The sequence below is a fragment of the Sus scrofa genome, chromosome X (genome assembly GCF_000003025.6).
Source record: "Sus scrofa isolate TJ Tabasco breed Duroc chromosome X, Sscrofa11.1, whole genome shotgun sequence".
In the NCBI taxonomy this organism is placed as follows: Eukaryota; Metazoa; Chordata; class Mammalia; order Artiodactyla; family Suidae; genus Sus; species Sus scrofa.
In genome coordinates, this window is record NC_010461.5 from 122,588,129 (window position 1) to 122,600,579 (window position 12,451).

Here is a 12,451-nt window from a genome sequence, read left to right on the forward strand (position 1 = left end):
ATGTGGAGGGCCTGGCAAGGCCACATTTAGGTGCATTTGGGTTTTGGGGGGGCGTGGAGGGGAACGGAGGAAGATAGGGAATCATTTTCTCCGCGAAGCCGCACCAGCCACCACCCTAAGAACAATGATGCCCTAAGAAATCTCGGGGACCAGCCACTGCCCCCCCTTTCCATGATGGGAAACTTAGGCCCAGAGACAGGGCATGAGGAGCATTTTTAAAATAGCAACTCTGGAGTTTCCGTCATGGCTTAGCGGGAATGAGCCTGACTAGGGTCCACGGGGACGAGGTTCAATCCCTGACCTCGCTCAGTGGGTTGGGGATCTGATGTTGCCATGCGCTGTGGGGTAGGTCGCAAATGTGGATCGGATCTGGCGTGGTGGTGGCTGTGGTGTAGGCCGGCCGCTACAGCTCCGAGTCGACCCCTAGCCTGGGAACCTCCATATGCTGCGGGTGCAGCCCGAGAAAGACAAAGAATTAAAAAAAAAAAAAAATCCCGCGTCATCCTCGGCTCCCCCTCTCCCTCTCTGCAGGGCAGGAACCCCTTTGGTTCAGGTGAAGAGAAACACTTGCCATCTTTTCCCAAAGAGGGGGGCGCTGGCCGGTTAGCTGCTCAGTGAGTCAGAGCTGGGCCGCCCGAAGGGCCTGCGGTATTCAGCCTTCAGAAATTCGGGGACTGGGGCTGCCGTCTAGCTTGGAGGGGGTTCGGGGTGAGGGGGTCTAGACCCGGTCGCCCAGCAGCAGTGAGTAAAGTCTTCAAGGCCCGACGGGGCAGGGCTGTTCCCCGATGGGCTGGGTCAGTGGAGGTGACCCCACTGACTGTCCCCTCCCCTCCCTGCCCCTCCCACCCAGAGCTGGACCCGGACTGGGTGTCTGGGGGGCAGGGACCCTTCGCTTCATGTTCGTCTTCCCACGAGCCCTGGCCTGCCTGACACGTGCCTGACTCTGGATGGGCTCATGCGGATCGGGACAGCAGTGTGGACAGTAACGTGGAGGAAATCCTTTGGTTGCTGACCCACTTCTGGCTTCCAGTCAGTGTGAAAGAAGGGTGAGCCGGTCTGGTGGCACTGGTGAGGCTGTGTCATGCTAAACAGTGCTGGCTCCCGTGCTCCCCCCTCCCCTGCTGACCTTTGGCTTTGTGTGGGCAGGAGAGGTGGCACTGGCTGGCCCCACCTGCCTGGCTGTTCTGAGCCTGGAACCCTTTCTTCTGGAGGGCGCTGGCTGTCCCTACCACCTCACCAATGGCCATTGCGCCCGCAGTGCAGCTCAGCTATTTTTTGGCCACGCCCACGGCATGTGGAAGTTCCCGGGCTAGGGGTGGAACCCGTGCCACAGCAGCCACCCACGCCACAGCTGTGACAACACTGGCTCCTTAACCCGCTGTGCCGCCAGGGAACTCCAAGCTGAGCTATTAAGAAGTAGACGAGTGGGACAATGAGGGTCAAGAGACAAGGCTTCCAGCCCTGGCTCGGCCGCCGACTCCCGTGGGGCCCTCTGTGCCTGGTGGAGGCTGGGCTAGCGGGCTTCCCAGCTGCGCTGCTCGGCAGCGCCCGTCAGATGAGCGCTGGGGACGCTGGCTGCCTCTGAAGACACTTTCCTCTGCTTGGGAGAAAGAGTCTAGTTGGCATGTAATTTCCACCCAAGAGCAGAGGGGGGTGGGAGAGGGGGGGTCTCCAGGCCCTGAACCAGGTCACCTGGGAGTGAGCAGAGCGGGGCAAGGGCCCTGGGAAGCTTAAGACTCCCTACCTGTGAAGCCTGGCTCCCATACCCCTATTGGGAGGCCATGCTCTTTGTGGATCTTCACACTAAGCGCCCTTAACATATTTTAAAGGATTCTACCATCCGGCCTCAACCCTTGGGGATTGAACCCATGCTACAGCAGTGGCCATGCTTGATCCTTAACCCACTGAGCCACTAGGAAACTCCTCCGCTGATTCTTAGAAGGAGGCTGGCCTGGGTGGGCCTTGGGGATGTCACCTTTAAGCCCTAGGTGCTCAAAAGGAGACCCGGGGTGGGGACAAGTTAGGTTGAGGTGGAAGAGCCCAGCATTTCATTTTGTTTAATGACGAGGATTCCCCTTAATCGCTGGGGGAGGGGTCTTGAACTGACAGGAACGGAAAAGCTCTTTGTCACACTCTGTCACATTTCCTCCTTACTTTCCATGTTTTCCTAACCTCTCCAGACAGTGACGTGGCTTGTGGGGACTCTGCTCCGGGGTGCCCCTGTGTGGATGAGGCTGGCCTCACGGCGGCCTGATGTGGTTAACGTACTTTCCAGGGACGGAACTTGGCTCCAGACGGAAGGAGCCACCTGCCTGGGAACCCCCCGAGTCCAGGCCATGGCACGGCGAGTCGCCTTTGAGAGATGACACGGAGGCTGGGAGAGGTGAGGTGACATGGCAGGAGGCCCAGCACGAAGTCAGTGACAGAGCCTGAAGCCACTGCCCTGCAGTTCCACCCCCAGTTCACCTCATCTCCCTCCTTTCGTATGAGACACTCAATATGTGTACATGGGATTGAATGAGGAGGGTGTCTCCCGAGGTGGGACCCTGCCAGGCACCGCCTGGCTGTGTGTGCGGAGGCCCCAGGGGAAGGGATGGAAGACTTGGGGAGACTGGGCCTGAGAGAGACATGGATGCCTGGGCTGATCTGTCTGTTGCCGGGGGGGGGGGGGGGGGGCCTGATCTGTCTGTTGGCAGGGAGGGGGGGAGGGGGGTACAGGCAGATCAGGGAGCCATGGCAACCACCTGCAGGTCTCTGACACAGCTCGGCGATGTCATAGTTACTTTCTGTGAGGTTCTGATGACTGGGACCGCAGGTTTAAGTTCAGGCTGAGAGCCTCCGCTTGATTAGGAAGAAAGGCTCTCTCGGGAGCAGGCATGGAAACACTCCCTCCGAAGAGTAAGAAGCCTTTCGTCATTCGAAGTAAGTTCCCAGGAGACCAAAGGGAGGGCTCTGGCAGCGGGCGGGCAAGAGGGGGTCTTGAGGTTTGGCTTTCAAGCTGCTGCCTCCGGGAATGCCCTGGGCGTGCCCCGGTGTGAGTGTGTACATGTGCTGCTTGGGACTTCGCTGTGCTTGTGCGTGTGTGCCTCACCATCCACTCAGGGGCCCACCAAGTAGTGCCTGGTGGCCTTTGAGACTGGCCACCCTGCTTCCCACAACTTGGTGCCGGCCAACTGCTAACGGCAGTTTCCCACTATGGCCAGGACCTCAGGCAGTGGCTGGACCGGGAGGAGACTCCAGTTCCCCTTGAGACCCCCCCACCCACCTCTCATTTCTAGCCTAGAACAGCCTGACTGCACTGGGAGGCTAGGGCACCCAACAGAGGGGAGGTACTGGTCACACGTGGAGGCCCTGCTCCTCTCTGGGAAGGACAGAAACAGAAGAGGAGGGAGCGGCTTGGGCAGGTTGGACCCTGAGAACCTGGTTGGAGAAGAAGCTGGAGCTGTCTGCCCTTCGAAGAGACCTGACATGCCAAGGAAATATCTGAAGGGTGAGGGATTGAAATGTGTGTAGGATGGTGACCCCACGGCTCAGAGATAGCCCCAGATGGAGAAGAGAGCCCAAAAGGGAGGTGGTAAGCTCACGATGAGTGGAGTGTATGTGAGCTGAAGGTAGGCAGCCGCTCGGCTGGCTCTAACAGGACAGGTGTTTAGACCGGGGAGCCTTAACAAGTCTGCACTCCTGGGAGTCTGTAAGCCGGAGACCCGGGAAAGTGACTTGATACTGTAGCTCTTGTCAAAAGCAACAGTATCTTTGCCCTTTAGTCACAATCGGATCCCTATTGAGAGCCCCGCAGTGCCAGCTGCTGGGGCTCAGGCTTGCCCAGGAGGTTCAAACATCCCTTAGAGGTGATACTGCTCCCGCCCCCACCCTCCCACACTTTGAAAAGCGTTGCCCCCCCCCCCCCCCCGCAGAGTGACTTGCTCATGGCCATACCACCCAGTGACAAAGCCAAGGCCGAGTCAAATCCCCTTCACTCGTTCCCAGAACTTTTATTCTTCAACAGGGTGTGTGTCCGAAGAGCAAAGGGAACGCGGGCCTGAAGTGAAGCAGTGAAGAGGGGACTCCCTGCCCGTAAAACTACCACTTCTCACGATTTCTCTTCTTTCGCCAAACTCTTTTTCCTCCTCTAGCCCACCTAGCTCGCTGTTTCTGCAGTTACGGCACAAATTGACTTTCCGGCAATTAGTGGAAAGGGCCTAGTCGAGCACGATCCGCGGGAGCAGAGTCAGGTCCTTTCGGGGCGGGGGCAGCGGGGTGAGAATGCCAAAACCCCCGAGGTCTCAGTGAGCTAGTAGCCGCCTTCCGCCTAGCATACAAGAGCGAGCTGCCGCCAGGCCCCTGCGGCGGAGTCACGGCGGAACTCGGCAGAGGTGGAGGACCGTCGACCCTCGCGGTTGGTCCCCGGAGGCGTCCCGGGGCAAGGGGGCTGCCTGGGGGCCAGGGGTCGGGGGTGGGGGCGCACAGGCCGCGGCGCAGAGGGAACAGAGGGCGGCGCAGCCGGGCTCGACCTCGCCCTCCAAACATCAGAGGCTGAGGCCGCTGGGAATGGCGGGGCCAGCTCTACTAAGTCCTTTGAGATCCCAGGTCGGTTCGAAGAAGGGGGTGCGGGGGGAGGTGGGAAAGCGAGATTATTATTATTCCTCTGTTTTGCCTCGGAAGCCAGCACCGGCGGGTCGTTCTGTTTGAATGAATGATCCTAGCGGCTGCGCCCAATGGGCGCCCGCGCCTGCTTAATATTCATGAGGCCCGCAGCCAATGGCCGGGCGAGGAGGCTGTTTTAAACGGCGGAGCCCGCTGGCCAATCAGGCGGCTCTCGTGAAGGCAGCTAGCGCGAGGCTGTGGAGCGCTGAGCCGCGCGTCGTGCCCTGCGCTGCCCAGACTAGCGAACAATACAGGTACGTTTCGCACCGCCCGCCTGCCCGCCCGCCCGGCCGCTGCCGCCGCCGCCGCCGCCGCCGCCGCCGCGACCGCACAACTTTCCGGCTCGCGCCGCCGCGAGCGCGCTCCGCTGCCGCCGCCCCCTGCCTCTGCTCCCCGCGCCCTTCCCGCCCCCTTCGCCTTCCCTCTCGCTAGGTGCGGGAAGGCAGAAGCAATTCAGGTGTTTCAACTTTTCTGTGCTTCAACCCGAGCTCCCCGCTGTCGGGGCTGGGCTCCCTCGGCGGAGCCACCCTCGGCCGACGCCCCCCGGGGCAGCGGCCCGGGGACCCCGGCCCCCTGAAGCCAGATGTTCGGGCAGCTGCGGCGGCAGCGGCAGCGGCGGCCCGAGCCGAGGGGCGGCTGCGGCTCGGGCGGCGCGCGTCCCGGCGCCGGGCGGCGGCCTTGGGAAGGGGGCCGGCGCTCCCCGGCCCGGGACGCGCTCCGCGGGGGGCGGCCAGCCGCTGCCTGCCGGGGGCTGCGGCGCAGGCAAACTTCGCTCCCGGGCGCGGCGGGCGCCGCGCGGACCCGCGGGCTGCACTGCTGCTTCTGCATTAACATGGCCGTCGCGGGAGCGCCCGGCGGCCCGGGGGGGAGGGCGCGGGCCGGCCGCCCCCCGCTCGTCGCCTGCCCGCCGGGCACCGCCGCCGCCGCCGCCGCGAACATGGCTGGCGCGGTGCTGGGCTCCGGCGAGCGGAGGGCGGCCGGGCGGGCGAGGGCTCCTGGGCGGGCTCCGGCCTCGGCCCCGGCGCCCGCGGCCTGGGGCCGGCGGCTTGGAGGGCCGGGGGCGCCGCCGCGGGCCCCGGCGCGGCCGAGCGTCATGGCCGCACGGGCGCCTTTGTTATCCCGAGGAGTGCGCCCCGCGCCGGCGGGGGGGGGTGAGGTCCGGCCCGCGGCCCCCGCAGCCCCGGGCGGGGTGGGGCGGGGTGGGGGCTGGCGAGCGGGCGGCGGCGGCGGCGGCGGCGGCGGTGGCGGTGGCGGCGGGGCCCGGACCGCTTTGTTCGCCGCCGCCGCCGCCCGCGCCGGCCGCGCGCGGATCAGCCATTTTAGCGAGCGGGGCTCGGAGGCACGGCGGGCGCCACGGTCGCCGCCGCCGCGCTGCCCGCCCGGCTCCGCGCCCCCGGCGCGCCGCTGCCGCCGCCGCCCCCGGCCCCGCTGGCCCCCCGGGGGTGGCAGCGGCGGATTTCAGGGGCACTTTCTTTCATCAGGAAGCTTTTGACAAAATGGAAGGTGAATTATGTGTGTCCGGGTGACCCGGCACGGGGCCGAGCCCGGCCGCCCGCGCCAGCCTCGGGCTCCCCCGCGACTCGTCCCGCCGCACCGGCGCAGCCGCTGCGGGGCCCTAAGGCAGCCCCTCTGTCGGTCCCTGCGAAGGGGAGCGCTTTAGTTTTGCATGGTGACCTTGGGTGTGGGAAAAGGAAAAGATGGCGGGAAGCAGGGGGGGTGGGACAGGGACGATGACACGCCACAGCTGCATTTTTATTTGGAAACTTTGGAGAAAGTATTCCTGGCTGGACATGCGTTCCGCTTTACCGATGAGCAAGACTGGCCCTTTTGGTGTCCCCTCCCCCTTTAGGTAATGATGAAGTGACAGGTTTGAACTCATCGCACAGGGGAGAGCTGCTCACTTGCCAGATCACCCTTCTCCTAAAAGCCATTTTCTAAGCTAGAAGGCATCAGCAGTAGTGAAATTTCAAATGTCCCCTATTTAGAGTTCTCCTGCTTTGATCTTGTGTTTGGCAGTGGTGACAGTATTTTTGTCTCTGGCGTAGGAATAAAACAGATGACCAGTGCGCCTTAAGCTGTTGGTTTTCCAAGCTCCTGCACCTCTTACGAATGTGTCCTCCCCGTGCCCTTCCCACCCTGTGATTGTAGTTTCCAAATCGTCTTCGTTCTGAATGTAGCTCTGAGCCACCCCACTTGGGTTGGTTCCATTCGCAGAACTTGATCGCTCTCAGAGAAGTAACTTGCCAACCAGCGCACTTCATGCTGGTCAAAAGTTAAATGACAAGCGACAGGGAAACTGATTTCCTCCCTGCTCTGCCTCCAGCTGCCAGGGGCGTCAGGCGTGGGGTGGGGGGTGGGGTGGGGGGCTCTTCCTCGCTGGCAGCCTCTGGTATATCTTGTGTGGATTCATCCCGTTTGTTTTTCTTTGTCTCTCTTTCTTCCGCCCATCAGTCAAGATGGCTAAAGGTGATCCCAAGAAACCAAAGGGCAAGATGTCTGCTTATGCCTTCTTTGTGCAGACATGCAGGGAGGAACACAAGAAGAAAAACCCCGAGGTCCCTGTCAATTTTGCCGAATTTTCCAAGAAGTGCTCTGAGAGGTGGAAGGTATTTTTCTCTTGTATCTTTCAAGCTAGTCCCTTCCCTGGATCTCGGGCTCTGGTGATTCACCTTCAGTGCAGCCCCAGGAGGCTGTTTTCTTCCTCTTTGCTCAGACGCATCTTGCCTCTCTTTAGAATTTGTGTGTGTGTGTGTGCGCGTGTGTGTGTGCGTGTGCGCGCTCTTATTTTGAAGCCTCTACAGGGTAGAAGGCCTCCACCCGCTTTTGCAAGTGGTTAGAGCAGCTGTCCTGTTCTTTGCAGACCATGTCTGGGAAGGAGAAGTCTAAATTTGATGAAATGGCCAAGGCAGATAAGGTGCGCTATGATCGGGAAATGAAGGATTACGGGCCAGCTAAGGGAGGCAAGAAGAAGAAGGACCCTAATGCCCCCAAGAGGCCACCGTAAGTGACTCTAGGATTCAGGAGAACAGTTAAGAGCTTTCCTTCTTGTTTTAAAAGACACTTTCCCTCACAAATGTGGAGGTACCTCTGCAAAACATCCTGTGCTTTGAGCTTTAAAACGCAGGGCCGCGGGGTCCAGGGTTGTGGCTGTTTGTGAGCTGCGCCTGGGCTGCTGGCCTGTTCTCTACCCTCTTCCCAGCAGCATGTACTTCTGGAGCCATGGGGCGCGAGTTTGGGTGTTTTCGGGGGGACATGGGATTTCCACTGCAGCTCCCGTTCTCGGGGGTGGGGGTGGGGGGCTTCCTCGTCTAATTCATACATTTTTCTCCCCCAAGGTCTGGATTTTTCCTCTTCTGCTCAGAATTCCGCCCCAAGATCAAGTCTACCAACCCTGGCATCTCCATCGGAGACGTGGCCAAGAAGCTGGGTGAGATGTGGAATAACTTAAGTGACAGCGAGAAGCAGCCGTACATCAATAAGGCGGCGAAGCTGAAGGAGAAGTATGAGAAGGTGAGGGGACAGGAGCCTGCCCCCCCCCCGCCCCCAGACGGGCCGGGGTCCCCGGGAGCCGCCCTGGCCGGGCCGGGCTGGGCCTGGCCGTCAGCCTGGTGCGCTGACAGGTCCTTGTGGTTGGGACGCCTGGGGGCAGAGGATTGGATCGCGCTCTTGACGGGACTTCAAGGGCCCTCAGGCGCCCATCCCCGGGGCAGTTGGAATGGCCGAGAACCCCCTTTGAATCTGGCAACAGACATCTTGGGAGAGCAGCCCCACCTCGCGGCCCTGTTTTCTTGCTCTGAGGCGGGGACAGCTTTCGCTTGTCCCCTGGGCTCACCGGGAACGTGTCCCTGTTCTTGCAGGATGTCGCGGACTATAAGTCCAAGGGGAAGTTCGACGGCGCCAAGGGGCCTGCCAAAGTCGCCCGGAAAAAGGTCGAAGAGGACGACGAGGATGAGGACGACGACGACGACGACGAGGAGGAGGAGGAGGAGGAGGATGAATAAAGAAACTGTTGCTCTGTCTCCTTGTGAATACCTTAGAGTAGGGAGCGCCGCGGTGGGCACGCCTCTTAGCCGAGCCGTGTCTCTTGCCCTCGTTAGGTTGAATTACCCACTTGGCTCATGATCCTAGCGTAGTCTCAGAGTGCTCTAGAGCTTGTCAGTGGTTTACATGAAGTGGCCATGGGTGTCTGGAGCACCCAGAACCTGTATCAAAGTTGTACATATTTCCAAACATTTTTAAAACGAAAAGGCTCTCGTGTTCTCCTCACTCTGTGCACTTTGCTGTTGGTGTGACAAGGCATTTAAAGATGTTTCTGGCATTTTTTTTTTTTTCTTTTAATTTGTCAGGTGGTGTTCACTCTATGGTTATTGGCTAGAATCCCGAGTTCTCAACTGTACATACCTATCGTTTGTAAAAAGAACAAAGCAACCGAGACACACTCTTGATGCTCCTTGCTTGGCGCGGAGGCCGTGGGGGAGGTGCCTTTCCGAGGGGCCGTAGCTCAGGGCGTGCACTGAGGCTGGACCTGGGGACACTGCAGTGGGCATCCATTTAGCTTCAGGTTGTCTTGTTTTTGTATATAGTGACATAGCATCCTGCTGCCATTCTTAGCTGTGGACAAGGGGGGGGGGTCAGCTGGCATGAGAAGTGTTTTGGATCTTTTTTTTTTTTTTTTTTTTTTTTTTTTAGTTGAAGTGCGGTTGTTTTGAACTGTTTGTTTTTTAAACAAACTGTAGAACTCTTCGTTGTCAGCAAAGAGCCACTGCATCAATGAAAGTTCATGAACCTTCTGTACGAAACACAATTTACCACGTTCTGTTTCTTTTTTCTTTCTTTTTTTTTTTTTTGTACGTTTAGAATGCTGAAATGTTTTGGAAGTTAAATAAACAGTATTACATTTTTACAATTGTTCTCTACGACAACAGTCTAAATTTCTGACTCACAGCAGTCTGAGCAGTAAGACAAGCCACTCCCTTGATTCGGTGACTCGCTTCCCAGCAAATCCGCTAACTTCTCTTTGACTTAACTGTAGCCAGCTTGCTGAGAGAGGACGGAGAGGAAGAGGGCTACTCGAAGCTACTGTGTGATTTTGTTTGTGTCTGAGAGGCATTAAGATGAAGTCTGAGCTGTTGAATGGAGGAGTGAGGGCCCAGGCGAGGTTTAGCAGCCTTAGGAGGTGCAGGAAGGTGGGTGTTGAGGATGGAACCTGACTACTGTGTGGGGGTCCCCCTGCCCCCGCCTACTGCAGGGCCAAATACATTGCCTAAAAGCAAAAGTTCCAGGCTTTTTTTTTTTTTCCCTTTCACCCCTGCTCCCTCCCCTCTGCCCCCACATGTCAACATTTGTTCTGCTCAAGGATCTCTGTCTCTGGACCTCCATGAGGGCTGCGTGGAGTGGGGAGCAGCATCCTTTTTTCCCCCAACTTCAAGAAGCCAAACAGGGCAAGGAAGATGACAGGGTTCCTGTGAAGGTGTCATTGTGGGGCACCCGGCTTTCCTCCCTCCCTCGGTGCATCCGTGCGTCCACCTGTGGTTTGACCTCATGCACGGGGAGGAACGTAAGATTTTTGCTAAAATGCTCTTAAAACCGAAGAAGCTTGGTTTATGCGGTTCGTTGCCGTTGCCCTTGGCAGAAGGGGTAGCGTTTTGTCTGGGTTGGGGGGCGGGGTGACGGCCGCAGTGGCAGGTGGTGATAGGAAACACCATTTGGAGGGCTCCCGCGGTGGAGCTGTTGCCACTAGGGGAAACTGTGTTGCCGGTGGGTGTTACTGTTGCCTGGTGTTGATCTGTGTAAGTTTGAGCCTGTGGAAGACTCAGGAGTGTTGTAATAACACGAAAGAGAAGTTTTCTCAAAATTCACTATTGAGAAGCTTGCATGTCTTCGGGCACTGTCGCCACCCTGCCAGGGTCGTGGTCGCTGGCCGGGTCTCTGATCAGTATTCATAGCCATTCCTTCCCACGTCACAACTGTTTGTTCTCAATGTGTTCTTCTAGTTCTAGAAAATGACCACTCATTTAAAACCCCTTGGTCCTGAGGTCTGCCCAAAGGCACTGGTTCCAGGAGTGCCCCTCCCCGTCTCAGCTGTGCCCTTGTCACTTCCCTCCAGCCGCTGGCATCGTAGGCTGAAGCCTCTGCCGCCTGACACACAACTTGCCAGGCCAAGAATCGGGCGCTGCGACCCACCTTGTCATGCAGGAGGGAAGCTCAACTCCTGGTCAGGAAGGAGCGATTTCTCGCCATGTGGTGCCCCTCTATCTGGCAGTAACTAGACCAGCCAAGTGCGGAAGGTCAAAGATTTAGGAGGGATCTTGGATTAAGCATTTAGTTGGAAAGAGACTCAACGCCACTGGGCCCATTAGCTAGAGACGCTGAGGTTTTCCACCCATGCCCCTTGCTCCTCTTAACGGTGTGATGCCTTGTAGCTTCTCTGCGATGGCTTTCGGCTGAGCCTGACTTCTGGGCCCACGGTGTGTGATCCTGCAACGCCAACCTGTTTATTATTTTTTAATCCAGAGGACAGTACCTGCCTTCTCCAAACACCTGTCTCCTAAGACCCTCACCCTGTTCTTGAATGATGCTTTTATCCTTTGGAAAAGAACAAGGCTGTGATGTAGCAACTATTGTCTGTGTCTCCTGTGTGTCTCTTGTCACAAATGTATTTGGGGACGTTGGATGCATTCATTTTCTGTAATAAAGTTTCTTAATCGGTCTTCCCAGAACGTCATCAGTGGGCTGTCTGCAATCTGTTTGAGGTACTGAACCTCCGTATTGGGTTGATTATAGTCAAGGTTTGAAAAGTACAAGCTTCACGGTATCGATCCGAACTAACAGCGGCAAGGTACCATCAGAGCAAGTGCTGAGGCCTCTGAGGCCCCTACCTAGACTAACCCTTCGGCCAGGGGCTAGACAGTTGGTTCTGGAGCCTTGTGCCAGGGTGCATATGCAATTTGCAGGATGCTAATGAGCTGCTGTTGATAAAGTGCCTGGGTACTTGTAATCAGCCAGCCCTGCCAACCAGGACTCCCCGAGGCCGGAGGCCGGGGCTCAGTTGGCGGGCAGAGCCAGGCTTAACAAGGAGTTTTGGATGAGAGCCACCGAGGCCACTTGCTGATCCCGGCCCCTGGCTTAGCTTCATGTGAAGCCCAAGCCTATTTGGGAGGGTGCGGTTGGTGGGCCAGCTGCAGTCTCAGGCTTCCCTTCCTGCTTCAGACACCCCCGCGCATCCCTTGTTTTGTATCTTGAGCATCCTTCTAAGATTTTAGCGAAGCTGAGACACCGTATTGACAAAATAAGGGAAACATCTCCGTAGATACATTAAAAGGCTTTGATACAATCCAATACCCTTTTGTAAGTAAAAATAAAACGCTCAGAAAATGTGGGCATAGAATGGAACGTCCTCAGCCAGATGGAGGAGAACGAGGAAAACACGCAGCTCAGGTCATACTCAGTGGATGACTGAAAGCTTTCTCCCAGATAGAGGAACAAGACAAACATGCCCACTTGGGCCACTTCTATTCATCATTGCGCTGGAAGTTCTAGCCAGGGTGATTGGGCAGGAAAAAGAAAAACCTCGGGACTGCAAACGAAGGAACAAAGCTGTGTGTATTTGCAGGTGACATGATCTTGTATGTAGGAAATCCTAAGGAATTTCCAAACAAAACCGTCAGAACAAATAAATGAGTTCAGCAGAGTTATAGGACACAAGATCAATATACAAAAATCGGCTGTATTTCTTTTTTCTTTTTAGGGCCATACCTGCAGCACATGGACGTTCCCAGGCTAGGGGTCCAATCAGAGCTGCAGCTGC

General features: G+C 57.7%; 1 protein-coding gene across 3 annotated transcripts; it reads left to right on the top strand.

The window, feature by feature from the left end:
* HMGB3 (high mobility group box 3) lies at positions 3,285-11,368 on the top strand. 3 transcript variants are annotated; one of them, XM_021080121.1, is made up of 5 exons: positions 3,285-3,490; positions 7,096-7,250; positions 7,505-7,644; positions 7,980-8,154; positions 8,502-11,368. In XM_021080121.1, exons 1-5 carry the CDS (start codon positions 3,469-3,471, stop codon positions 8,643-8,645), a joined length of 636 nt encoding a protein of 211 aa, XP_020935780.1. In that variant the 5' UTR covers positions 3,285-3,468; the 3' UTR covers positions 8,646-11,368. The 3 variants fall into 3 exon arrangements, with proteins under 3 accessions (XP_020935780.1, XP_005658000.1, XP_020935781.1); XM_005657943.3 differs by lacking the exon at positions 3,285-3,490 and adding an exon at positions 4,792-4,898; XM_021080122.1 differs by lacking the exon at positions 3,285-3,490 and adding an exon at positions 5,014-5,101.

What these genes read in the sequence shown, in the direction of transcription:
- HMGB3 (XM_021080121.1), top strand. Translation starts at nt 3,469, where the DNA reads ATGCCAAGGAAATATCTGAAGG. An exon ending in AGTGCTCTGAGAGGTGGAAG is followed by an intron (nt 7,251 to 7,504) that starts GTATTTTTCTCT and finishes TGTTCTTTGCAG; the next exon opens with ACCATGTCTGGGAAGGAGAA. An exon ending in TGAAGGAGAAGTATGAGAAG is followed by an intron (nt 8,155 to 8,501) that starts GTGAGGGGACAG and finishes CTGTTCTTGCAG; the next exon opens with GATGTCGCGGACTATAAGTC.